The sequence below is a fragment of the Hyperolius riggenbachi genome, chromosome 6 (assembly GCF_040937935.1).
Source record: "Hyperolius riggenbachi isolate aHypRig1 chromosome 6, aHypRig1.pri, whole genome shotgun sequence".
NCBI lineage: Eukaryota > Metazoa > Chordata > Amphibia > Anura > Hyperoliidae > Hyperolius > Hyperolius riggenbachi.
In genome coordinates, this window is record NC_090651.1 from 321,547,018 (window position 1) to 321,574,334 (window position 27,317).

A 27,317-nucleotide genomic window follows, 5' to 3' on the forward strand; every position below is an offset into this window, starting at 1 on the left:
CATATCAAAATCTAACTGATCACAATAATTTATTTTTTAAATAAAATGACTTCCCCCCCGCTCCCCGCCCCAGCTCCCTCCCCCCCCCCGCCAGCCAATCACTGTGATCGGCTGTCATAGGCTTCAGCCTATGACAGCGGATCACCCCCGAGCCTACCAGGGGGCTGCCCCCAGTACAGCGCTGCCTTAGATCACAGCGCTGTACGGGGTAACTAGGCGACGGTTTCGCCGTCTAACAGTCTCCGAGCTGCGATTGCTGCTGGGAGACTGAAGGCAGAGCTCCGCCTTCCAAGCAGAGATGTGCGCGCTCTTCTGCTAGCCCCATAGAAGCCCATTGACGTCAATCGGCGTGGAGCGGTCCTGGGGCTGCTGCCGCGTTCATGCCAATTGGCGTGGAGCGGTCGGCAAGGAGTTAACCGGTTCAGCGCCGCGGTCCGAAAATCTCATGCATCCGAGCAACGTTCACCTCCCATTCATTCGCCTATAACTTTATTGCTACTTATCACAATGAATTGATCTATAGCTCGTTTTTTCCGCCACCAATTAGGCTTTCTGTGGGTGATACATTTTGCTAAGAGCCACTTTACTGTAAATGCATTTTAACAGGAAGAATAAGAAAAAAACGGAAGAAATTCATTATTTCTCAGTTTTTGGCCATTATAGTTTGAAATTAATATACGCTACCGTAATTAAAACGCATGTATTTTATTTGCCCATCTGTCCCGCTTATTATACCATTTAAACGATGTCCCTATCACAATTTATGGTGCCGATATTTCATTTAGAAATAAAGGTGCATTTTTTCAATTTGCGTCCATCACTATTTATAAGCTTATAATTTTAAATAATATAATAACATATTCTCTTGACATGCATATTTAAAAAGTTCAGACCCTTGGGTAACTATTTATGTTGTTTTTTTTTTTTTTTTTAATTGTTGTTTTTTTTTTTTTTAAATAAAAAAAGTGTATGTGGGTAATTTTTGGTGTGGGAGGGAAACTGCTAATTTTAAATGTAAAATAATGTTTTTTTTTTATCAAAAATGTATGTGGGTGCAGTTTACTATTTGGCCACAAGATGGCCACAGTGAAAAAAGTCCTAGATGCGAACCAGCTCGCATCTAGGAACTAAAATGCTGAGAAGTTGTTTCCTGGGGGCAGAAATACCGCGCTCTCTGGAGAGAAAGCGTCGGTATTTCTGCGGGGAAGTTAGATCGGTGAATGGGAATTATATTCCCATTCACTGATCGGGGGGCTAGCGGCGGGCAGCGGGAGCGCGCGCGGGGGCGCGCCCGATCGCGCGCACGAGCCGGCGGCAGCACCAGTGCCTATCTGGACGAGGAAGCTCGTCCAGATAGGCCGAACTGGATGCATTACCAAGAAAGAAGGCCAAAAAGTGAAAGAAATCAATGTACTACAATTTCCATATGTAATGACCAATAATATCAATTTTATTACCAGACCAAGAACATTAAAAACATAATCTTCACAAACTGATTATAATCAGAATCCCTGGTGTCCAATTTCACAAGATAATATAATTGTCCATGACAAAAAAAGTCTATTTATATATACAGGCTCAGCTACATGGTAGCAAAATAAAAAGTGCAAAGTACCATATCAAAAATTCATACACAATTCCTGTGCAATTTCTGAATAATTAGGAAAAAACTCAATACTCAGTGGGCCAGATTTATCAAAGCATTACCGACCGTTTTTTTTCTTCTTAAACAATTCTAACCAGCAGAGGGACTGTTCTACATGATAATATTCTTAATTCTTACTTAATAGGGACAGTTTAGTGTGAATTCATAGAACTGCACTACAGTTAAGAAAAGTGAAAATCCATTCCTAAACTGCTGCAGATTAAGAAGTGCTTAATAGCAGTTCTACAGATAGTGCAGGCTAGACATGGTTTGTGAAGTGATCCTCCCCCCTGCTGAATCCTGTGAAGTTGTCCGGTGCTTAAAGTGAACCCGAGGTGAGTGATATGGAGGCTGCCATAATTCTTTCCTTTTAAACAATACTAGTTGCCTGGCAGTCCTGCAGATCTATTTGGCTGCAGTAGTGAACTGAATTACACCAGAAACAAGCATGCAACTAATCTTGTCAGTTCTGATAATATTGTCAGAAACCCCCGACCTGCTGCATGCTTGTTCAGGGTCTATGGTTGAAAGTATTAGTGGCAGAGGACCAGCAGGATAGCCAGGCAACTGGTATTGCTTAAAAGGAAATAAATATGGCAGCCTCCATATTATTCTCAGCTCGGGTTCCCTTTAACCCTTCCAGTGCTGGGCATTGATACAATACAGCAGATGTAGAAATTGTATTGCAGAAGAGCATCAATAAATGCAAATAAAGTGCTAATGCTGTAGAAAGTGCTTAGAGTGCTTACCAGGAACTGGCTGTGGACACTGGGAGCGGGAATAGTCTGCCTTACACGCTCACAGAGATCCTATGCTTCCAGGGAGGCCTCCGCGTAAGGCAGACAAGAGGCCCGGGCCTTTGTGGCCTGTCCAGAAATCCGGCCCTGGACACGAACGCTTTTCAGAGCTTTCCGAGGAGTCCTGAAGGTGCAAATTCTGAATGAGGGGGCAGCGATGGAAGGAGGGCATGGAGCTAGGACTGGGAAGGCTTCGTGGGATACTGAGCCTTCCCTCTTCCCTATATGAAGACTGCCATGTTTATTTCCCAAACAGTTGCCTGGCTGTCGTGCTGACCTATTTGGCTGCAGTAGTGTTTGAAACAAGCATGCAGCTAATCTTGTTAGATCTGACAATAATGTCAGAAACACCTGATCTACTGCATGCTTGTTCTATGGCTAAAAGTATTAGAGGAAGAGGATCAGCAGGATAGTCAGGCAACTGGTACTGGTAAAGGAAATAAATATGGCAGCCTCCATATACCTCTCACTACAGTTGTCCTTTAAGCTTGTAACCCTTTAAATGCTAATACTGTTGTTATCTAATAGTCACAGGACCACTGACTGAGCAATATACCTTATCGTGTGGAAATCCCTCTCAGTGTGACGTGAATGGCAGTCTGACCTTCTACTATGGGAGCATCAGGACAGCAACATCCTGCTGTTCTGCCAACAACTGCGTCCCACCTACTCCTACAGGTAAGTGTGTATTCTACCTCACATATGCTTTTCTTGAAGTTTGCTTAGGAATTTCTTACAGGTGTATTGGGGATCTGACCACCGGGTGGCAGTGCTACATTGGTGTTTACCTCATGTAATACTCAATGTAAAGAGAACCCGAGGTGGTTCTTGCGGGGGGGGGGGGGGGTTGCAGATGGGACATAGGGGCATGTTCTCTGCATGCCTCTGTGTCCCCACATCGCCACCTTCTGTCCCCCCGCCGCCACTTTATAGCCCCCTGAGATTGGTGACATTATTTGTCACCATCTCAGAGGTAATTCCCTATTCAAAACTCCCGCCAGGGCGTTCCTACACGGTCTCCAGAGCTGCCATTGGGAAGCTCTCTCTCACTAGCCCCGCCTCCTGCCACTCCCCCGCCTCCCTACACGCTGGTGAGAGAATTAATCTCTCTTTCCACCGTTGCGGCGTCGTGAAAGTGGGCCATTGCAGCCTACAGGAGCGGCGTTTTTCGAGGCTACCTGATCCGCTCAGCCCCACGGATCATGTAGCCTACTTTTTTTTTTTTTTTTTATATGAGCCCACCTCTGGGTCTCTTTAAATTAATTATGCATAAATATTCCACTGTAAAGAAACCAGTTCTAAATAGATGGCAAAAATATTTTCCCTCCATACTCAGGTCCCCTTGTTCTTTGCTAAGTCTAGGGACAAAAAAGCTGATCTGCCAAGCTTTTCTATTGCTCTTAGATGTACAGTATTTATATGTGTTATTTAGACCTCCCTTAAAACCCTTAAAACAACCCTGAAGCGAAAATAAACTTCTGACATAATGATTTGTATGTGTAGCACAGCTAAGAAATAAAACATTAGTAGCAAAGAAAATTGTCTCATATCGTTTTCCAGTACAGGAAAAGTAAAAAAAAACTTCAGTTGTTATCTATGCAAAAAAGCTTCTCTGAACTCTTCGACTCTTCGACCCACTGGATCAAATACAGTCTTGTTTTAGGAAGCGCTTAAAGGAGTTCTGCGGACTGTTTAAGCAAAAACCACCACTTACCGGCCCCCTGCAGCTGAAATGTCCCGCGATGTCCTCCTCCGATCCTCCGTTCCCCGCCGCCGGTCTAATCAGCCTTCTGATTAGACTGCGGCTGCGAGGCTGTGTCCGCACGCGTCATCGGGAGCTTACCGCAAGAAAACTTCGTACTGCGCCCGCGCAGTAAGCTCCCAATGACGCGCGCCGGAGCGAGCATTATTCATCAATATTACAACAGGACCGGCGGCAGGCAACGGAGCATCGGAGGACGACGGCGCGGGACATTTCAGCTGCAGGGGGCCGATAGAAGCCCCAGGTAAGTGGCCGTTTTTGTTTATTGAAACTGTCCACAGAACCCCTTTAACTAGCCAAGAAACAGTGAGAGACTGCTTGGGATAAGGTTTTACTGCAGGAATGTTCAAAGGGTCATTAGCTCTGCCTTGTTTTACAGCTTAAAATACAATGTGTGGTTGCTAAACTGCAAATATGATGTTATAAATAAAGCTATATAACTGAAAATAAAAATGACTCTCTTCTTTGCTACTAATGTTCTATAACTTATCCATACTACACATACAATTCATTGTATTATAAGTTGTTTTTTTTTTTTTCCGCTTCAGGTTTGCTTTTAAGGCATCTTTCCTCCAGATTAAATAAGCCCAGTTTATCCAACCTGATCTAAAGCTGATTTAATTTGCGTCACACTGAACAGTCAATTTAATGTTGTCTGGTCAACTCACAAAGGCATCAAGGGTCGAATGTGGGCCTGTCCATATGCAGAATATGTCACCTACATACCAATGCTAACACGTGGCATATTTTGTAAAAAGATTATTAGAGTACATGAAAGATTCTTCATATAGATGTTTGCATAGGAAGGGGCCACGTTCGACCCCATCGCCGTGCCACTTAGCTGTATATAGAACTGATCCTGAAAGAGGGAATAGTTACATGTGTGTTTTAGTAAAGCAGCCACAGGACGCCCAGGAGGAGTCAAGGAAGGTGATTGCGCTGGTGTTCTTTCTTCTTTTATTCCGCTGCACCACGCGTCACTGGCTCCCTATTGCCTAGCGGTTATGTCCTTCATGCCTGTGCCCCCCTTCTTCTACTTGCCCATTTGCTCCCAGGGTGGCCCCCTCCCGCACTGCCCAAGAAACGGCCCTGCCTGGCACCTCTGTTTTTGCCTAGTTATTTGCAAGGTTGGTCAGCCTGCCTAGTCAAGTGCTAGCATTCTGGCAGATGGGCTAACTGGAAAATACTTTCAAAAATAAAGTAAATCCTGAGGATTCTCCATGAGAGTATGGACAAGTCCAAAGCTTGTTGGTAAGAGGCTCCTAGCTGTCAGATTAATGCTATTCACTGTAAACTAAGCTACAAAGCAAAAAGGTAATTTACAGTGCAATTTAATCTAGGAAAAATGTACATTTTATATCTGTGTACAAATATACTGTAAATCATACAGCTTTATATGGTAGTAGTGCTTTTAAGTATAGTTTTCAAAGGTTTGCAACACTATTATAACTAGTTAAAATCTTTACATACACTATCCCCTGCAGCCCCCCATCATGTGACTGGTACAACAAGAAGATTTTCCTGTTGTCAAAGGTAGTGCACCCGTAAGTGTAGCTGTGTTAGATGGGTCCTGCTCTTGTCCAACTCTGGTGCCACCCTCAACCTCCAGTGATACACAGGAACCAGCAGTATAATGCTAAGCAATTTTATTGGATCCGGAGACCCAATCATAAACCTAAAATGAACAATTTACCTTCTAGTAATATAGTCTAAAAGATAGGTCCCAGCATCTGAACCAGGGGCGTAACAATAGACCCTGCAAGGGATGCCTCTGCAGGGGGGCCCAGAAGCCAAAGGGGGCCCGTGGGGGGAAAAGTTTGAGACACTGACAGCTAAGGGCATAGAGAGAAACAACATATTCTGCTCTCGCACCATTGTTATATTGACTGCATGTGTCCACAACACAGATAAGGACTCATACACACTTTGGAATTTGTACACTGTCCTTGCTCCCTAGAGTTCATAACACTTACAAACAAAGGAGTCACATTTTGAAAAGAAGTTGTAGACTTTCCCTTTTCAGCAATCACTCCGAAAGGATTCCTAGATTCTTATCACACACAGGCTAATGACCTTATGGCTCTGATTACTTTTACAACACAGTGGAGTGGAGATTGATGTCACTGTTGCTGCTTCATTGAGAGCTTTTTGTCTCATACTGAGTCAAAGTTCTTGTAATAACAGTATCAATCAGTAAAATTCTGAATGTTTTGTTACAGTAAATACTGTATCTTATGTTCAGCATGTCATTGTTGTTCCTCCATATAGCATGTGCTCTCATGTAGTAAAATAATAAGGCTGTGTGTGTATGTATGTACTGGGAGCAGAGCTGCAACGAGGGACTTGTCGGCTGCAAGGGGCTGGAGGAAGCCCCGTGTAAGTAGATCTGGGGGTAGCATAGATTGCCTGACGTTTCCTTTAAGTCTAAGTGTTTTTATCTGCATGGGGAAAACACATTGGCCCTCAGTTTTCCTGTGCAGAAAGCGAGGGGGCTGGGGGGGCCCCATCCAAAGTTTTGCGGGGGGGGCCCTATCCAACGTTTTGCAGGGGGGCCCAGTGATGTCTAGTTACGCCCCTGATCTGAACTCAGTTATGGATATAATGGAATACCAACAGTTGCTTGCAAAGGAATGCAATAGAGAATGACACCTCCAAAGCCTCTGGGAATGGTTTGGCCCAAAGAAGCACCAGAAAATCCAGAGATATCAAATCCACAAAATCACAGTAAATAATTGAGTGCACTTTAAATGACAAATGTATAAACGGTCTGCTATAATCAAACTCCGATAAACATTTAAGCTAATTTCCCTAAACATTGGCCAATGTTAGGGCTGGTGCATGCCTCGAAACGCTAGTGTAATCACAAACACTCAGTGCTTTTAGAAGTGATTTTTCAAGGCGAATCTATGCATGTGCCAAGCGATTTTGTATTTATACCTAGTGATTTTTGGAGCGTTTTTGTGTAGCTTTTTTTAATTTTAGATACAGTATGGGCCCTTTTCCACGAGATATTACAATTGCTAAACGCTAGCGATTGCGCCTTGTCACTATTTTTTTAACATGATTGTGATTTTGCTATGCATTGTAAAAATCGCTCCGAGACGCGATCGCGCTTTGGTAAAAATCAAATCCACAGCGATTCCTAGGTTATTTTGCAATTTAAAAATTGCTAGTGATTTGCGATTCAACATCGCAAATGCTCATAGTGGAAAAGGGCCCTACAACTGCTAGTGTACTGGTTATGTAACAAAAAGGCTTGGAAAATCGATCTGACTTAGCGCTTTTCAGAGCGATTTTCCACTTTCCTATACTTAACATTGAGGCTGAATCTCCTCAGAAATGCTGCAGGACCCACGTTTGCGTTTTGGGAAAAATCACATCGCTCTGGTGTGATCCATCCCATAGAGAAACATTAGCCAAGCGCTTTTGAAAGCGCTGGCGTTTTAAAGAGTTCTCAGAAGCGCTCTAGGTGTACACCTTAACCTAAGTAGTAGGCCGGCAGTTGGAGATCATATATAAAACAGTATTTGTAATCCACAAGGAACTTCACTCAGGAGAGCAGCAGCAGGAAGATGACACAAGTTGAATTGTTAGATATATATTAACCTCCCTGGCGGTAAGCCCGTGCTGAGCACGGGCTAAGCCGCCGCGGAGGATTGCTCATGCCCTGTTGGGCCGATTTGCACTCTTTTTTTGCATAGCTCGATCGCCGCCGATTCGCCGCTACCTGCCGTGTTAGAGGGCCCCCCAGACCCCGTGCGCAGCCTGGCCAATCAGTGGCAGGCAGCGCTGTGGGGTGGATCGGGACTCCCTCTGACGTCACGACGTCGGTGACGTCATCCCGTTCGTCGACATGGCGATGGGGGAAGCCAAACAGGAAATCCCGTTCTGAACAGGATTTCCTGTTTGCGCTGATCGCGGGGGTGGGGGGATGCCGCTGCATAGCGACTATCATGTAGCTAGCGCCTGAAAAATAAATAAATTAGTGCTGCGCTGCCCCCTGGCGGTTTTAATAGACCGCCAGGGAGGTTAATGATCCTCTTCAGATAGGCCTTGACACCTCAGAACAGATGGTTAGGCCAATATACAGTTCAGTCTCTAGTCCCCATTACAAACTGCGTTGTATAAGACCCTGGGAGGCCTGATTATATAAAAGTTATGGTCCGCAGAAAATCACTCACTGAAAACTGGACTTGTGAATCTGCAGGCAGATGATAAAACATAACAAACTGGATTCAATACCAGCCTGTCACTGTAGTAAAAAGTAGCTTGCTTAAAGTTCCTTCAGATGAGGCAGAATGAAGCAGCCATGTGAAGTAGTCTGTCACACTCCTTCAGGAAGGATGCAGTCACAGGACACTGTGGAGGAAGAATATTCACTCACAGACAGCTCAGTTCTGTGTGTGGAACACTGTGTAATCCCTCAGATCTCTCTCCAGCCAGTTGTCTCTGGGCTGGTGCACACCAGAGCGGTTCTGAAGCGTTTTTTAAAACGCAGGGGGAAAACCGCTTGGCTAATGAAAGTGAGTGGGGCGGTGCACACCAGAGCAGTTCGTTTTTTCCACATATGCAAACTCAGACTGCAGCATTTTTTTAGATTTCTGAGGCATTTCTACCTCAATGTAAAGTATAGGAAAGTGGAAAACTGCTCTGAAAAACGCTAGATCAGAGCGGTTTTCCAGGAGTTTTTGTTACAGAAGCTGTTCAGTAACCGCTTTTACTGTAACAATATATGAAATCTGCTACACAAAAACGCTAGGCATGTTTAGAAAGCGTTTCTAAATATGCCTAGAATCGCTCAGAAATCTGCTTCAAAAACCTCTAGCGTTTTGCAGATCTGCTAGAGGTTTTTGGTGTGCACTGGGACTCTCTGTTCTTTTTCTGCTCTTAGCTCACTGAACCCAGTTTCTAGCAAATGCTCTGTTCTCAGAGCTAAGACTTTTGTTGATTGGCTACAAAATCTCCACAGTATAAAAGCTGCTCTGCTATTGGTGAGAGGAATTTTCCACCTAGATGTGGGAGGGAAAAGCTGCAAACCGCAAACTATGCAATTAACTGTTTTAGAAACTGATTTTTATAGAATTACAAATCCCTGATATGATTACACAGAGAATACACTTTGCACAGGTACTGAATAGCCATGCTGGCAGGATGGCTACACAATAATAGAATAAAGAATATGTATCCTTTAATTGCAAGTTCCCTATTGGCTGAGCTTATTCCAATGAAGTGTGCCTATTTACTGTGGTGAAAGATTGCATTTAACCATGCTTTTTTCTTAAGTGCCAACGAAAAGCACGGTGAAGAATGGACTGACGTGCCGCACCTGCTCATCTGACGACTCTTCTTACTGCTACACTGGTGAAACAATGGAGTGCACTGGAAATGAGTTCAAATGTGGCCGTATGGCAAGAAGCCTGTCAGGTATTACTTCTGCTCAGCTGAATATCAGCTCATCAATGTAAAGTGGGCAAACTACGTGGGTTCCTTGGGGCCGAACAAAATCAGTATGTACAGGATCTTCTCAAAAAATTAGCATATTGTGATAAAGTTCATTATTTTCTGTAATGTAGACTTTCATATATTTTAGATTCATTACACACAACTGAAGTAGTTAAAGCCTTTTTATTGTTTTAATATTGATGATTTTGGCATACAGCTCATGAAAACCCAAAATTCCTATCTCAAAAAATTAGCATATTTCATCCGACCCATAAAAGAAAAGTGTTTTTGAAACAAAAAAAGTCAAGCTTCAAATAATTATGTTCAGTTATGCACTCAATACTTGGTCGGGAATCCTTTTGCAGAAATGGCTGCTTCAATGCGGTGTGGCATGGAGGCAATCAGCCTGTGGCACTGCTCAGGTGTTATGGAGGCCCAGGATGCTTCGATAGCGGCCCAGAAGTGCACGCCGGCGGGTCCTGGGACATCGGAGCGGAGCTGCGAGGGCACCGATCGTCTGCAGGGGGCTGAGGGAAGCCCCAGGTGAGTTCATCTCATTTTTTGGGGTGACTTTAGGTTCACTTTAAGCTCATCCAGAGTGTTGGGTCTTGTGTCTCTCAACTTTCTCTTTACAATATCCCACAGATTCTCTATGGGGTTCAGGTCAGGAGAGTTTGCAGGCCAATTGAGCAAATGTATTACGCTTCACTGCTCTGCCCAGTTGGAGGCGAGGTGTGTTTGGAAGCTACCTAATTCTGCAATACTGGGGGGGGGGGGGGGAGCTCAAGGACTCTAGGCTTCCCCAAAATGCCTGATGGTTCCCCAAAATGTCCGCCACTCCTGGGTGGGATAAGCACAGGGGCACTTGAATCCACATAAAATGTAGCTCACTGGCATAACTATAGACCAAAGTACCCAAAAGAGGACTTTAGACTGTTTCCCCTCAATCTTGAACTTGCCTTCTTCCCAACGCACACCCAACTCTGCCCCTCACTGTCCCTTCTTATAGTGGTGCCCTACATTACCCCTTGTTAAGGTCCTGCCCTGTAATGCTGTGTGTAGTATCCGGCCTTGTCTATTAGAATAGTGCCCACCAATACTTTTATTGCCCTACATTGTCCCATTACAGTAGTGCTACCCAATGCCCCCTGCAGTGCCCACCATTGCCCCCCCCCCCTGTTGTAGCAGTGCCCACCAAAACACTCTGTAAGGAACTGCATTGCTCTCTGTTGTAGGAGTGTTCTCTGTGTAAGAAACTATATGTTTCTATCGGCAACAACACACCTTTATTCCGGCACCAGCAACTCATTAGTAAGAGCTGCAAACACGACTCTCATCACAGCAAAACAGCAGATAGAACTTCTTTAGGCGGCTTCCAAGTTCCAAAGTGTTTATTCAGTAAACAGATATACAGATACAGTTCGTTACATCTTTAGCCAAACAGATTATTCCGTAGTAAGTCTTTGCGTTACAGCTCTTGGCTCCAGTCCTGGCAGCCAGGTTTCTCTTATGTCTATACTACGTTACATCTAACTACCTCACCCTGAGGCCTATCTAATATATACAACATACAGTAATAGAATATGACACAACATTGGATAGAAGTCAAGGGTTGGAGAAAGCCAGGAGAGAGAAGCAAAGGTGTCTCTCCTCAACCTGTGACCCCTTTTAATACCGGTCACCAGAGAGTTAAATGTCACATCATCTGAGCCATCCTCCCAAACCTACTATTGGCTGAGACCCCTTGTGATGTCATGATACACACCTACTTAATTAATATTCCGCTCGGTCTATAACCTACATACAAAGAATGTTATGTTTGGTAAATATGGCCTATGTTTACCTTTAGATCTCCTAACCGTCTGGGGCAGTTTAGGCCTGTGGCCTCCCTTCAGGGACATGTTCAGGACATATTCCTGGTAACTGCCTGCATCCTCGATTCTGCGAGGACCTCTTCTTAAAGGTATATTCTGCGAACAAGCCTTTTACCTTAAAAAAAATTCGGTCCAAATAACTGAGGCCTACTTAAATTATAACACTCTGTTACCCCGTGTAGTACCCTTCATTCCCCCTAGAAATCTCACCCATTGCCCCCTGTAGTGCTCTCCATTTCTCCTTGTTATGGAAATGATTATGGTTTTCAACTAGGGTGCACTCCTTAGCCCACTGCAGTGCCCTGTGTTTCCCTCTACACCATCCTATGGTTAATGTTAGGTTTGGTGGGGGAGTCTTTTATGGTTAGGGCCGGTGTGTGTGTGTATTGGGGGGTGTCTTTTAAAGAGTAACTGTCAGGCTGCAGAAGCTAATTTAAACCTCTATTCTCCTGTGTTAAACAGTTTAGAAGGAAGCTCAAAAGCCATTAGTGAAGATAAACATTTCAGTTACCTTTGATGTGTGCTTATCTTAAAGTCTGTTATAGACCCATAAAGACGCAAGCCGCAGCTAAACTGCAAAGCATTCTGGGGCCCTCCCCTCGGCTGCTAATGAGACGGTACAGGAGCTTCTAATCAGTCCAGCGTGATAACACTGATAAATCTCGGGGCAGAGTACACTGCAAGAGTCAGCTATTGTTCCTAGCCACATGGCTCATTAATATTCACTGCACACCGTGTTGTTCAAGAACGAGCTTATCTGTGATCAGAAGCAGGCAGGACATGACGACACATTTGGCTTCACAAACATGGAGCCTGCCATGAGCTGTCAGGAGCATCTATCTCTGCATATACTGTATACAAATTCTGTGAAATCCAAACGTGGACAGTGAAATGCATATGTAATGTAAGTACAGCCAATCTTTAGCTACTGATATATGTGTTTATTTTCTCTGAGACCCTATACCTAACAGCTCCTCTTTAAGGTTCTGCATCGCAGGGGGTGGTCAGTTAGTGTTAGGAAATGGAGGGTGGTGGTTGGGTCTAGGCATCAGTAGAGAGAGGGCTCTGTGGGAATAGCGCTTAGTTTAGCAGTAGTAAAATATTGGTAATAATGTATAATAATAATGGAATTAACACTGCTTAACCACCCTGGCGTTCTATTAAGATCGCCAGGGCAGCTGCGGGAGGGTTTTTTTTAAATTAAAAAAAAACTATTTCATGCAGCCAACTGAAAGTTGGCTACATGAAAGCCCACTAGAGGGCGCTCCGGAGGCGTTCTTCCGATCGCCTCCGGCGCCCAGAATAAACAAGGAAGGCCGCAATGAGCGGCCTTCCTTGTTTTGCTTACATCGTCGCCATAGCGACGAGCGGAGTGACGTCATGGACGTCAGCCGACGTCCTGACGTCAGCCGCCTCCGATCCAGCCCTTAGCGCTGGCCGGAACTTTTTGTTCCGGCTACGCTGGGCTCAGGCGGCTGGGGGGACCCTCTTTCGCCGCTGCTCGCGGCGGATCGCCGCAAAGCGGCGGCGATCAGGCAGCACACGCGGCTGGCAAAGTGCCGGCTGCGTGTGCTGCTCTTTATTTGATGAAAATCGGCCCAGCAGGGCCTGAGCGGCAGCCTCCGGCGGTGATGGACGAGCTGAGCTCGTCCATACCGCCCGGCTTAATAGTAGAATATCAGTACTGTCAGGAACCGGCCCCACGGCAAGCCTGCAGATGCAGTTCCCGACTGAAGGTTTGACCAGATCGTGAGGGGAAGCAGCCTTATTCAAGCTAAAACATGGCTGTCACCCCTCAGAAACACTTCTCACTGCCGCCACTAGCTGCTGCTAGACACTCCAACAATTCCCACTCTGCTGTCGAGTGGTCTGCACTCAGTCCAGCGTTTTCGTATTTGGGTCAGCTTTGCGCTTTAGGCCAAATACGGGAACGCCAACACACAATACAATCGCACAGTAGCAAGGCACAATCAGGCACTGAACTTGTAACGCAAATTACACTGCAGTCTCTCTCTAGGCTATGAGCTGTTAGTACATCAGAAGTCAGGCTTATTAAATAAATATTTAATATTCCAAAAAGTGGAACAGTGCAGACAGGAATATATACAAAAAGATTTAAATAAACAAAGTAAAAAAAATACAAAGACACAACAAGACAGTTTGCTCAAAAATAAAAACTGGAATAAAACGTTACCAGCATGAACAGAGCGTTGTTTGCGAGGAGCACGCAGTCTGACCTTTAGTCGGGGCAGTTCGAGCTTCTTTGCTATCTCCTGGGAACTACCAGTTGTGACTGTCCTAGGCCAACTTATATAGTCCGATTTGTAGCCCGGGGGTACAAGTCCAGATATAATTTAATTTCCCAGATTGTGACACCACCGTTCGCTGAGCCCTCTGTAAAATCCTTGCTTGCTGTGATGCAAATTTCAGAGTTTTCCTGTTAGCCTTTGAAGTTTCCAGATTCAGTTAGTCTGGATTTTATATTGGGTCAACAGGTAGCTGTTTACATGAATACAAAGTTCAAAGCAATGCAACACCTTTTCAGGATGCAGAACAAAAGAGTGGGTCATTATCTAATTACCTGTTTCCTTGCTGGAGGCCACAGTGTCCAGTGGAAACTGAAATGCAAATGTACTTTACACTGCCATACAGACAATCAAATTAGCAGCTTCCTTCAGCCAGGTGACCAATTATACCCCAAAGCCAGCTGGCTTCTAAGAGACATACACATATGACATAATACACAGCAGACAGAAAATGTGGAAATATGGCTTCCATGAGATACAATATGGCTGCTATATCATACACAACCTTACAAGACCCTTTTACTGATATTCTACTAGCTGCTATTTCCAGCGCGCACATTTCTATCTGTACTTTTTGCATGTACGCGCATGCAAGGAAGATAGGTGGGAACGCTGTAGCATGCTCCACTGATAATACTCTTGGTGGGGTGGCCAGGTAGGTGGCATCATGTGGTTATGAGCATGGAGCCCAATCACTGTTGTAAGCTTTGAAACCCATGCTACTATGCCAGTGTGAAATATATTTAAAGAGAAACCGTGACCAAGAATTTAACTTCATCCCAATCAGTAGCTGATACCCCCTTTTACATGAGGAATCTATTCCTTTTCACAAATGGATCATCAGGCTCTGTATGGCTGATATTGTGGTGAAATCCCTCCCACAGGAAATTTTGAGGACCATGGTCCTGACAGTTTCCTGTCTGTGAACCTTGTTGCATTGTGGGAAATAGCTGATTACAGCCATTTCCAACTGCCAAAAAGATACTTCCATCGACATCACCTGCCAGCAGTAAAAATGTCACCATGTAATGTCAGAATGTAAATCAGGGAGAGGAAAGATTTTAGAATAAACACTGACAATCATTTATACATACCATATTTTTTCAGACCATAAGACACACCGGACCATAAGACACATCTAAGTTTAGAGGACAAAAACTAGGGAAAAAATATGGTAAACCTGGTGCATCCCTGGTGCAGGGGCTTCTTGCGGAGCTTCTTCTCAGAAACTGTCTCCGTAATCCCTCCCCAGTTAAAATAATTCCCTCCCCAGTTACAGTAATAACCCCTCAGTTACAGCAATATGCCTCCACCCCAGTTACAGTAATGCCCCATTACATTAACCACTTCCCGACCGCCGTATATACAATTGGCGGCCGGGAAGTGGACGCCGCAAGGACCGCCGTATTGACAATTGGCGGCGGTCCTTGTATGGGCATGGGCGGAGCGATCGCGTCATCCGTGACGCGATCCTCCGCCTCCGCCTGGCGCCGCTCACCCGCCGCAACATCCCGCCGGCCATACAGAAGCGCCGGCGGGATGTTAACCCGACGATCGCCGCATACAAAGTGTATAATACACTTTGTAATGTTTACAAAGTGTATTATACAGGCTGCCTCCTGCCCTGGTGGTCCCAATGTCCGAGGGACCACCAGGGCAGACTGCAGCCACCCTAGTCTGCACCAAGCACACTGATTTCCCCCCCCCTGCCCCAGATCGCCCACAGCACCCATCAGACCCCCCCCTGCCCACCCCCCAGACCCCTGTTTGCACCCAATCACCCCCCTAATCACCCATCAATCACTCCCTGTCACTATCTGTCAACGCTATTTTTTTTTTTTATCCCCCCCCTGCCCCCCGCTCCCTCCTGATCACCCCCCCACCCCTCAGATTCTCCCCAGACCCCCCCCCCCCCATGTACTGTATGCATCTATCCCCCCTGATCACCTGTCAATCACCTGTCCATCACCTGTCAATCACCCGTCAATCACCCCCTGTCACTGCCACCCATCAATCAGCCCCTAACCTGCCCCTTGCGGGCAATCTGATCACCCCCCCACACCAATAGATCGCCCGCAGATCCGACATCAGATCACCTCCCAAATCCATTGTTTACATCTATTCTCTCCTCTAAACACCCACTAATTACCCATCAATCACCCATCAATCACCCCCTATCACCACCTGTCACTTTTACCTATCAGATCAGACCCTAATCTGCCCCTTGCGGGCACCCAATCACCCGCCCACACGCTCAGATTGCCCTCTGACCCCCCCTTATCAATTCACCAGTGCATTAATTACGTCTGTTCTTCCCTGTAATAACCCACTGATCACCTGTCAATCACCTGCCAATCACCTATCACCCATCAATCACTCCCTGTCACTGCCACCCATCAATCAGCCCCTAACCTGCCCCTTGCGGGCAATCTGATCACCCACCCACACCATTAGATCGCCCGCAAACCCGCCGTCAGATTACCTCCCAAATGTATTGTTTACATCTGTTATCTTCTCTAAACACCCACTAATTACCCATCAATCACCCCCTATCACCAACCGTCACTGTTGCCTATCAGATCAGACCCTAATCTGCCCCTTGCGGGCACCCAATCACCCGCCCACACGCTCAGATTGCCCTCAGACCCCCCCTTATTAATTCGCCAGTGCATTAATTACATCTGGCCTTCCCTGTAATAACCCACTAATCACCTGCCAATCACCTATCACCCATCAATCACCCCCTGTCACTGCCACCCAACAATCAGCCCCTAACCTGCCCCTTGCGGGCAAACTGATCACCCACCCACACCAATAGATCGCCCGCAGATCCGACATCAGATCACCACCCAAGCGCAGTGTTTCCATCTATTCTCTCCTCTAAACACCCACTAATTACCCATCAATCACCCATCAATCACCCCCTATCACCACCTGTCACTGTTACCCATCAGATCAGACCCTAATCTGCCCCTTGCGGGCACCCAATCGCCAGCCTACACGCTCAGATTGCCCTCAGACCCCCCCCTTATCAATTCGCCAGTGCAATATTTACATCTGTTCTCCCCTGTAATAACCCACTGATTACCTGTCAATCACCTATCAATCACCCATCAATCACCCCCTGTCACTGCCACCCATCAATCACCCCCTGTCACTGCCACCCATCAATCACCCCCTGTCACTGCCACCCATCAATCACCCCCTGTCACTGCCGCCCATCAATCACCCGCTGTCACTGCCGCCCATCAATCAGCCCCTAACCTGCCCCTTGCGGGCAATCTGATCACCCACCCACACCAATAGATCGCCCGCAGATCCGACGTCCGATCACCTCCCAAGTGCAGTGTTTACATCTGTTCTCTACCCTAAACACCCACTAATTACCCATCAATCACCCCCTGTCACTGCTACCTATCAGATTAGACCCCTATCTGCCCCTAGGGCACTCAATCACCCGCCCACACCCTCAGAATGCCCTCAGACCCCAGCCCTGATCACCTCGCCAGTGCATTGCTTGCATCTATTCCCCCGTCTAATCACACCTTGAGACACCCATCAATCACCTCCTGTCACCCCCTAGCACACCTACCCATCAGATCAGGCCCCAATTTGCCCCGTGTGGGCTCCTGATCACTCGGCCAAACCCTCAGACCCCCTTCCGATCACCTCCCCAGTGCATTGATTGCATCTATTTTCCGCTCTAACCACCCCCTGAAACACCCATCAATCACCTCCTGTCACCCCCCTAGCACTCCTATCCATCAGATCAGGCCCAATACAACCTGTCATCTAAAAGGCCACCCTGCTTATGACCGGTTCCACAAAATTCGCCCCCTCATAGACCACCTGTCATCAAAATTTGCAGATGCTTAAACCCCTGAACAGTCATTTTGAGACATTTGGTTTCCAGACTACTCACGGTTTTGGGCCTGTAAAATGCCAGGGCGGTATAGGAACCCCACAAGTGACCCCATTTTAGAAAAAAAGACACCCCAAGGTATTCTGTTAGGTGTATGACGAGTTCATAGAAGATTTTATTTTATGTCAAAAGTTAGCGGAAATTGATTTTTATTGGTTTTTTTTCACAAAGTGTCATTTTTCACTAACTTATGACAAAAAATAAAATCTTCTATGAACTCGCCATACACCTAACGGAATACCTTGGGGTGTCTTCTTTCTAAAATGGGGTCACTTGTGGGGTTCCTATACTGCCCTTGCATTTTAGGGGCCCTAAACCGCGAGGAGTAGTCTAGAAAACAAATGCCTCAAAATGACCTGTGAATAGGACGTTGGGCCCCTTAGCGCACCTAGGCTGCAAAAAAGTGTCACACATGTGGTACCGCCGTACTCAGGAAAAGTAGTATAATGTGTTTTGGGGTGTATTTTTACACATACCCATGCTGGGTGGGAGAAATTTCTATGTAAATGGACAATTGTGTGTAAAAAAAATCAAACAATTGTCATTTACAGAGATATTTCTCCCACTTAGCATGGGTATGTGTAAAAATACACCCCAAAACGCATTATACTACTTCTCCTGAGTACGGCGGTACCACATGTGTGGCACTTTTTTTTACACCCTAAGTACGCTAAGGGGCCCAAAGTCCAATGAGTACCTTTAGGATTTCGCAGGTCATTTTGCGACATTTGGTTTCAAGACTACTCCTCACGGTTTAGGGCCCCTAAAATGCCAGGGCAGTATAGGAACCCCACAAATGACCCCATTCTAGAAAGAAGACACCCAAAGGTATTCCGTACGGAGTATGGTGAGTTCATAGAAGATTTTATTTTTTGTCACAAGTTAGCGGAAAATGACACGTTGTGAAAAAAAACAATTAAAATCAATTTCCGCTAACTTGTGACAAAAAAATAAAAACTTCTATGAACTCACCATACTCCTAACGGAATACCTTGGGGTGTCTTCTTTCTAAAATGGGGTCATTAGTGGGGTTCCTATACTGCCCTGGCATTTTAGGGGCCCTAAACCGTGAGGGGTAGTCTTGAAACAAATTGACCTGTGAAATCCTAAAGGTACTCATTGGACTTTGGGCTCCTTAGTGCAGTTAGGGTGCAAAAAAGTGCCACACATGTGGTATCGCCGTACTCGGGAGAAGTAGTATGTGTTTTGGGGTGTATTTTTACACATACCCATGCTGGGTGGGAGAAATACTTCTGTAAATGACAATCTTTTGATTTTTTTACACACAATTGTCCATTTACAGAGGTATTTCTCCCCCCCAGCATGGGTATGTGTAAAAATACACCCCAAAACACATTGTACTACTTCTCCCGAGTATGGCGATACCACATGTGTGGCACTTTTTTGCACCCTAACTGCGCTAAAGGGCCCAAAGTCCAATGAGTACCTTTAGGATTTCACAGGTCATTTTGAGAAATTTCGTTTCAAGACTACCTCACGGTTTAGGGCCACTAAAATGCCAGGGCAGTATAGGAACCCCACAAATGACCCCATTTTAGAAAGAAGACACCCCAAGGTATTCCGTTAGTAGTATGGCGAGTTCATAGAAGATTTTATTTTTTGTCACAAGTTAGCGGAAATTGATTTTAATTGTGTTTTTTCACAAAGTGTCATTTTCCGCTAACTTGTGACAAAAAATAAAATCTTCTATGAACTCACCATACTCCTAACGGAATACCTTGGGGTGTCTTCTTTCTAAAATGGGGTCATTTGTGGGGTTCCTATACTGCCCTGGCATTTTAGGGGCCCTAAACCGTGAGGAGTAGTCTTGAAACGAAATTTCTCAAAATGACCTGTGAAATCCTAAAGGTACTCATTGGACTTTGGGCCCTTTAGCGCAGTTAGGGTGCAAAAAAGTGCCACACATGTGGTATCGCCGTACTCAGGAGAAGTAGTACAATGTGTTTTGGGGTGTATTTTTACACATACCCATGCTGAGTGGGAGAAAGATCTCTGTAAATGGACAATTGTGTGTAAAAAAAAATTAACAAATTGTCATTTACAGAGATATTTCTCCCACCCAGCATGGGTATGTGTAAAAATACACCCCAAAACACATTATACTACTTCTCCTGAGTACGGCAATACCACATGTGTGGCACTTTTTTGCAGCCTAACTGCGCTAAGGGGTCCAAAGTCCAATGAGCACCTTTAGGCTTTACAGGGGTGCTTACAATTTAGCACCCCCCAAAATGTCAGGACAGTAAACACACCCCACAAATGACCCCATTTTGGAAAGTAGACCCTTCAAGGTATTCAGAGAGGGGCATGGTGAGTCCGTGGCAGATTTCATTTTTTTTTTGTCGCAAGTTAGAAGAAATGGAAACTTTTTTTTTTTTTTCTCACAAAGTGTCATTTTCCGCTTACTTGTGACAAAAAATAATATCTTCTATGAACTCACTATGCCTCTGAGTGAATACTTTGGGATGTCTTCTTTCCAAAATGGGGTAATTTGGGGGGTATTTATACTATCCTGGAATTCTAGCCCCTCATGAAACATGACAGGGGGTCAGAAAAGTCATAGATGCTTGAAAATGAGAAAATTCACTTTTTGCACCATAGTTTGTAAACGCTATAACTTTTACCCAAACCAATAAATATACACTGAATGGTTTTTTTTTTAATCAAAAACATGTTTGTCCACATTTTTCGCGCTGCATGTATACAGAAATTTTACTTTATTTGAAAAATGTCAGCACAGAAAGTTAAAAAAATCATTTTTTTGCCAAAATTCATGTCTTTTTTGATGAATATAATAAAAAGTAAAAATCGCAGGAGCAATCAAATAGCACCAAAAGAAAGCTTTATTAGTGACAAGAAAAGGAGCCAAAATTCATTTAGGTGGTAGGTTGTATGAGCGAGCAATAAACCGTGAAAGCTGCAGTGGTCTGAATGGAAAAAAAGTGTCCGGTCCTTAAGGGTAGAAAGCCCTAGGTCCTCAAGTGGTTAATAGCCCCCCCCCAGTTACAGTAAGATCCCCATTATATTAATAGCCCCATCACAGTAATCTTTCCTCCACCCCAGTTACAGTAATACCTCCATTACATTATTATCCCCCTTTACAGTAATCTGCCTCCACCCCAGTTACAGTACTACCCCAATTACATGAATAGCCCCCATCACAGTAATCTGCCCCCACCCCAGTTACAGTAATACCCCATTACATTAATAGCCCCCCAGTTACAGTAATACCCCATTACGTTAATAGCCCCATCCCAGTAATCTGCCCCATCCCAGTTACAGTAATACCCCATTACATTAATAGCCCCCCTCCACAGTAATCTGCCTCCACCCCAGTTACAGTAATGCCCCCATTACATTAATAGCCCCATCACAGGAATCTGCCCCATCACAGTTACAGTAATACCCCATTACATTAATAGCCCCCCTCCACAGTAATCTGCCCCCACCCCAGTTACAGTAAGTACTGTAAATTTGGGGCTTACGTAACCAATTCGTCTTCTGGGGAGTCATGTTTATGTGCGGTGGTTCTGATAACCTGGATGCAGCAGCGGCACAGCACGTGGTCTATGTGCAGGATGGGACATCAGCACCATGTCCTTCATGCACATCTTCTGGACTGGCCTCCTCCTCCTCCTGTACTGATACAAGCTTGCCAGGGATATAACCATCTCCGATGCCGCGATCAGCGCGATGAGGAGAGAATCATGTCAGCCACATCGGGAATGAGTGTCTCCTGACGTCACTCAGATGCACCGTGCGGTAGCCTGTCCCAGCGTGCATGGCAGCAGCTCTGTGTTCAATCACGGACGAAACACCTCCCCCCAGGGCCTGGACAACCCAGAGGCCGGAGAGGCGGGAGCCTCTGAGCGGCAGGTCATCAGGTCAGAATGGGGCGCTTTCAAAGACATTCCAATCCTCAGACAGTTAATGAGAAAAAACGTTTTTTTTTCCACTGACCTGCGAGACACAGCTAAGGGAGTGGAGATAAAAAGCTCTTTGCACAGTTGTTCTGAAAGAGTGCAGCTAATAAGGAGTCATACATAGTTTAGACAGTAAGATTGGTAGACAGTTCCTTGTTTGTTTTTTTATCTCTTCTTTGCTGACTTCTGTCAGTGATGTCATCCAGCTGCTCCCCCAGGAAGCAGCTCAGTCATGCATGGCTGGCTGATGGATAATGGAATTCTAACCTGGAAAGAGAAAGGTATTTGTGCTGTGTGTGTGTATGTGAGAGAGAAGCCCTGCGCCCTTCCTCCATCCTGAACCTGTACTCTGGAAGTAAGGGAGACTGTAGGCTGTAAAGGCTTCTGTGCGTCTCCCTACCGCCCTTCACTCCTACTAGTACTGAAAAGGACCTGGACTTACAGAAATGACCTGCAGTGTCCTAATGCTGCCATACTAGGGTAAAGGCAGCCATACATCTAGCGATGATGAGCAGATTTCACTAAGAGACAAATCTCTCTCTTATCCAATCTGATTAAAGAGAGATCTGTCAGGTGCCCACACACCTCAGACCGATTCACCATCGATTTTAACATGACATCTCTTGGGAATCAGACGAGTCCCCTGCTTCTGCTGCATCCGCCGCCACCCCCTAGTGTATAAATGTGCCCCCAGTGTGTATTTATACATAACCAGTCTTGTGTTGCCCACCGTGCTGTGCCCATACGTCTTCTGCTCTTCCATTTGTGCTTCACACACCGCTGGCATTTAGCACACGTGACATCACACATGCGTCACACGCTATATGCTGGTGGCATGTGAGCCACAAATGGAACAGGAAGAAGCTGAAGACGGATGGGCACCGTGTGGTAAATGACACAGGACAGGTAATGTATAAATGCACACATGGGGGCACATTTATACATTTTGGGGAACAGACCAGGGGTATTGTCGCATCCATCACTCGCACCACTTTACAAAGTACATAGTCGTGTCACTGACTGCCCTCTGATGAGCTCACTTTCTATTCTCTGCCATAGTCATAATCTAATCTCCTACCATATTATTATTATTATGTATGTATATAGCACTGACATCTTCTGCAGCACATTACAGAGTACATAGCCATGTCACTGACTGTCCTCAGAGGAGCTCACCATTTAATCCCTGCCATAGTCATAGTCTAATGTCCTAACATATTATTATTATTATGTATTTATATAGCACTGACATCTTCTGCAGCACATTAGAGTACATAGCCATGTCACTGACTGTCCTCAGAAGGGCTCACTATCTAATCCTACCATACTCCTAGTCTAATACCCTACAATATTACTATTCTGTATTTATATAGCAAAGAGTACATAGTCATGTCACTGACTGTCCTCAGAGGAGCTCACGATCTAATCCGTGCCAAAGTCATAGTGTAATGTCCTAACATATTATTTTTATTATTTATTTATTTATATAGCACTGACATCTTCTGCAGCACTGTACAGAGTACATAGTCGTGTCACTGACTGTCCTCAGAGGAGCTCACAATCTAATCCCTGCCATAGTCCTATACTAATATTTTCACTATAGGATTGTTTGGGGGAAACCAGTTGACTTGTATGTTTTTGTACCAGTATGTTTTGAAGATGTAGGAGAATATCAAGTATCTGAATGAAACTTGGGGGCACTTATACCTGGCTTCCTATATTGGGGGAACCTATACCTGGAGTGATACTGGAGGGCCCCTATACCTGTACACTAGAGGGGTGATGGGTGCTGAGTGATGGGTGTCCAGTGGCAGCAAACCACTGCAGAGTGCATTAAGTACATTTCTGGGAGACACTTGGGACACACACACACACACACACACACACACACACACTTTTGGGGTGAGAAAAAGTGCATCTTATGGTCCGAAAAATATGGTAATTGTAAAAATGAAGCACTTTATTTTATTACATTATTTTCACTAGAGTTCCTCTTTCAGGTGCTTATTACCTTTTTTGTTTTGCCCTCAAAATGTTTTCATTATACTGTTTTATCTCCAGGATCTGTTACTAAAAAAGATGCCATTCGTGGTTGTGCCACCAAAAGCTATTGTGAAATAATTGGAAATCAGGTGACCTCTATCCAAGGCTTAAACGTGGACATGAAGATGTACTGCAGCGATGGAGCCACTGCCCTGCATGCTGCCTTCTTCCTTTCTGCAGCCGTGCTCTTGTTGACGAAGCTACTTTTTTAGATGTCCCTGTGAAAGCAGAAAAGTTCTTCAGATGTTGATGTTTCTGATGTTTTTGATGTTGATGTTAGAGTTTGATTTAAAGTGAACAGAAAATATTTTTCACGGGTTTGGCTGTAAAAGGTTGTCTGGAAATTCAGGCTGTCTCCACGAAGAGTCCCTCACAACAGTAATACCTCTTAATTCTTTCCATTTCATTAAGTAGGTTCCTCTCTATGCAAAGTTTCAGGTCAAGAGAATCAAATTAATTTCTAATAAAGCTGAAGCAATTTTGAAATAAAAAAAAAACAGATACTGGCCTTACAAGTGATTTATACAGAGAGAGTAGTATACTAGCGTCTCAAAATTTATTTCCAACCACTTAACGACCGCCTAACGCCGATAGGCGTCGGCAGGTCGTAATTGGTATTACATGGAAACGGCCGCTCGTACGAGCTGCCTTTCCATGTCAGTTCACGGAGGGTGTCTCCATGAACAGACTGTGAGCCGCCGATCGTGGCTCGCACGCGTAATGTAAACGCGCGGGGAAGAAATCCCCGCTGTTTACATCATACGCAGCAGCGCCATGAAGCAGATCGGCGATCCCCGGCCTCTAATTGGTCGGGGATCACTGCCATCTGATAGGCTGAAGCCTATCCTAGATGGCGCAGGATGGATATCCGTCCTGCGAAGCCCATAGCCTGCGGGAGAGGCAGGTAAGGGCAGAGAGGGCGGAAATCGCTGCGGAGGGGGGCTTTGAGGAGCCCCCCGCTAAGCAGAAATAGCCGGCGGCGATCAGATCCCCCCAGCAGGACATCTCCCTAGTGGGGAAAGGGGGGGAAGTCTGGTCACCCTGGCTCAATCCTGATCGGTGCTGCGGGCTGGAGAGCACCGGTCCTTAAGTGGATGCCTCCCAGGCGTTATGCTAGGTACACACGATACAATTTTCTGACAGATTTACTGTCAGATCGACTACTGTCAGGGTCCAATCTGATTTCCGATCAATTTTCCATTCACCTCTATGGAAAATCGATCGGAATCAGACCTGTTGGTTATAGTCGATCTGACAGTAAATCTGTCAGAAAATTGTATCGTGTGTATCAAGCATTACTTGCGTAACAGCACTGTGTATGGGGAGAACATACAAACTCCATGCAGATAGTGCCCTAGGCAGATTTGAACGAGTACCCCAGTGTTCCAACGTGAGAACAATCATCTAGTCAACATTAACTCCATTATGTTCCAAAGACTGATGTGAATTGTTCTATGTGCTCTGTGAAGAAATAAATAACCAAAACGTACCAACTGTAGCAGATCTGTGTCTTGCTGTCATCCACCAACTTCCCAACATGGAAATGTGATACATTTTCATCATCTCTTCTGTCTTAAAGGCAACTCTGCTGCACCTATACAGGGAAAGATAAAAAATGAACCTCAGTGAAAAAAGGGTAATATATAATCGGCCTACTATGAAGGAGACTAATCGAGGCATTTTCAAACAAACCTTACTAAGCACACAGACAATGCGTTTCATGGTCTATTGCCGCTTCCTCGGGTCAATAGTGCCTAAATCCAGTAACTTGTGGAGCCTGGGGCGCCTATCCTTTTTTAAGGTAAATAAGATTTCGTGCCATCATCACCGGGGGGGGGGGGCCCACCCCAACACACACACAGGGTATTTTGCCCTGAAGAACACATAATAAGGCTGCATTTCCCACTCCCTAAAAAACACACACATAAGGCAGCATTTCCCTCTCCCTATATAAAGCACACATAATAAAATTAGGCAGCATTGCCCAACCCCCACGAGAATACACAAATAATAATGTAGTACCTGCGACCCCTCCCCGCGAGAAAAATAAAAACACTTAATTGGCCTGGTCTGGTACATCACGTTTTTTGTAGCTTCCAAATTCCTCAGAACTCAGTGTGATCAAGAGTCTTTGGGATTTGCTGGAAAAGAAAGTCCAGTTTTTGGAAGTTACACCTCACAGCTTACACATGATTATCTATAATCATTAATTGCTTTGCCTTTGGTACATTATTGAACTGAAACCAGTACAACAGTCAAAAATTCCAACCTCATCTATTCCTACTGTGCTTTACTGTCATTTACTGTGTGTGGTGTAAAGGCGCCACCTGCAGGAAAACAAGCAAAATAACAAGCACATGACTGAATAGATAGTACTACTACTTTTACAGAAAATAAATGAATAATGTTCCCTAGAACATATTTTTAAGATTAATTTAATTATATTATATATATATATATATATTACTTATGATGTTTAATAAAAATGTTAACCCTAAAGATAAACAATTAAGCTCCACCTACAGCTCTGCCATCTACAATGATGTGAGAAGGAGAGTATAAGGTAGTCATTTTATTGTGGTACCAAGGGCGTAACAATAGACCCTGCAAGAGATGCAGCCGCATAGGGGCCCTGTCCTGAGTGACTGACCACTAAGGGCACTGAGAGAAAAGGCTTTCTATTCTCTGCACAATTGTTCTAATGACTGCATCTACTCAGCCACTGAGCAGGCTCTTCTGTACAGTCCCCTTTCCCCAATTCTCTACCTCTCCTCAAGTGATGTGTACTGTAGTGATGCTGAAGAAGTCTGCAGAACCAGTTCTGCTCCATCAGAGATGGACAGACAGAGTATGCGTAATAAGCTGAGGATGGAGCACACTAATCTGTCAGTTTTCTATATGAGTTTTCTGCACACAATGTGTGTATGTGTGAAAAAATGCACGTTTTATTAGATGAGCTAATATAATTGATATTGAAAATTCTCCTAGTACTTTACTGCTGTCTGTTTTTATCTGCATCTGCATGCAAGTGTGCACTAGCCTTGAATAACATAATACAATACAATACAATAACATTTCTATAGCGCCTTTCTCCCATAGGACTCAAAGCGCTTAGGCTCTCTCAGATTCAGTAATTGGTAGTAGGATGAAGTATTCACACAACAAAAGTTATATTTCTGCAAATGCTAAACTGAACAGGTGGGTTTTCAGTCTGGATTTAAACACGTCCAGCAGGGCTGGGACAAGGTCCACCACCAACAGAGGCTGGGCTGCCCAAGTGCGCCCCCTGCCCCCTTTTAATGTCCTGTGCCCACGACACATCAGTCCAAGTCCCTTTGGCCAGCAGTGGCGACCACCACAAAGCTGGCTGGTTGCCGCCAGTCGGCAGCTCCTGCACATGTGCGGTCCCAAGCCATGCGCACACTGCGCATGTGCATTAGCAATTTTCATAAATGGCAGATGCGGCAAATGCCCCCGGGAGTGCGTTGAGGAGGCCCGCTGCTGGCCAGAGAGTCTTGGACCGGCACTGTGGGCAAGCACAGGAGGACTCCAGGGAGCTGCAAGAAGCCCCAGGTAAGTTTA

General features: G+C 45.1%; 1 protein-coding gene across 2 annotated transcripts in view; it reads left to right on the forward strand.

The window, feature by feature from the left end:
* LOC137521736 (phospholipase A2 inhibitor gamma subunit B-like) overlaps positions 1-25,224 on the forward strand; it is a 68,372-nt gene extending 43,148 nt beyond the window's left edge. For both annotated transcript variants that reach the window (XM_068241401.1, XM_068241402.1), the window contains exons 3-5: positions 2,971-3,120; positions 9,488-9,628; positions 23,754-25,224. In XM_068241401.1, coding sequence (XP_068097502.1) covers positions 2,971-3,120; positions 9,488-9,628; positions 23,754-23,947 — 485 coding nt within the window. In that variant the 3' untranslated portion in view covers positions 23,948-25,224. The remainder of the gene's footprint in view (positions 1-2,970; positions 3,121-9,487; positions 9,629-23,753) is intronic.
* The last annotated feature ends 2,093 nt before the right edge of the window (positions 25,225-27,317 follow it).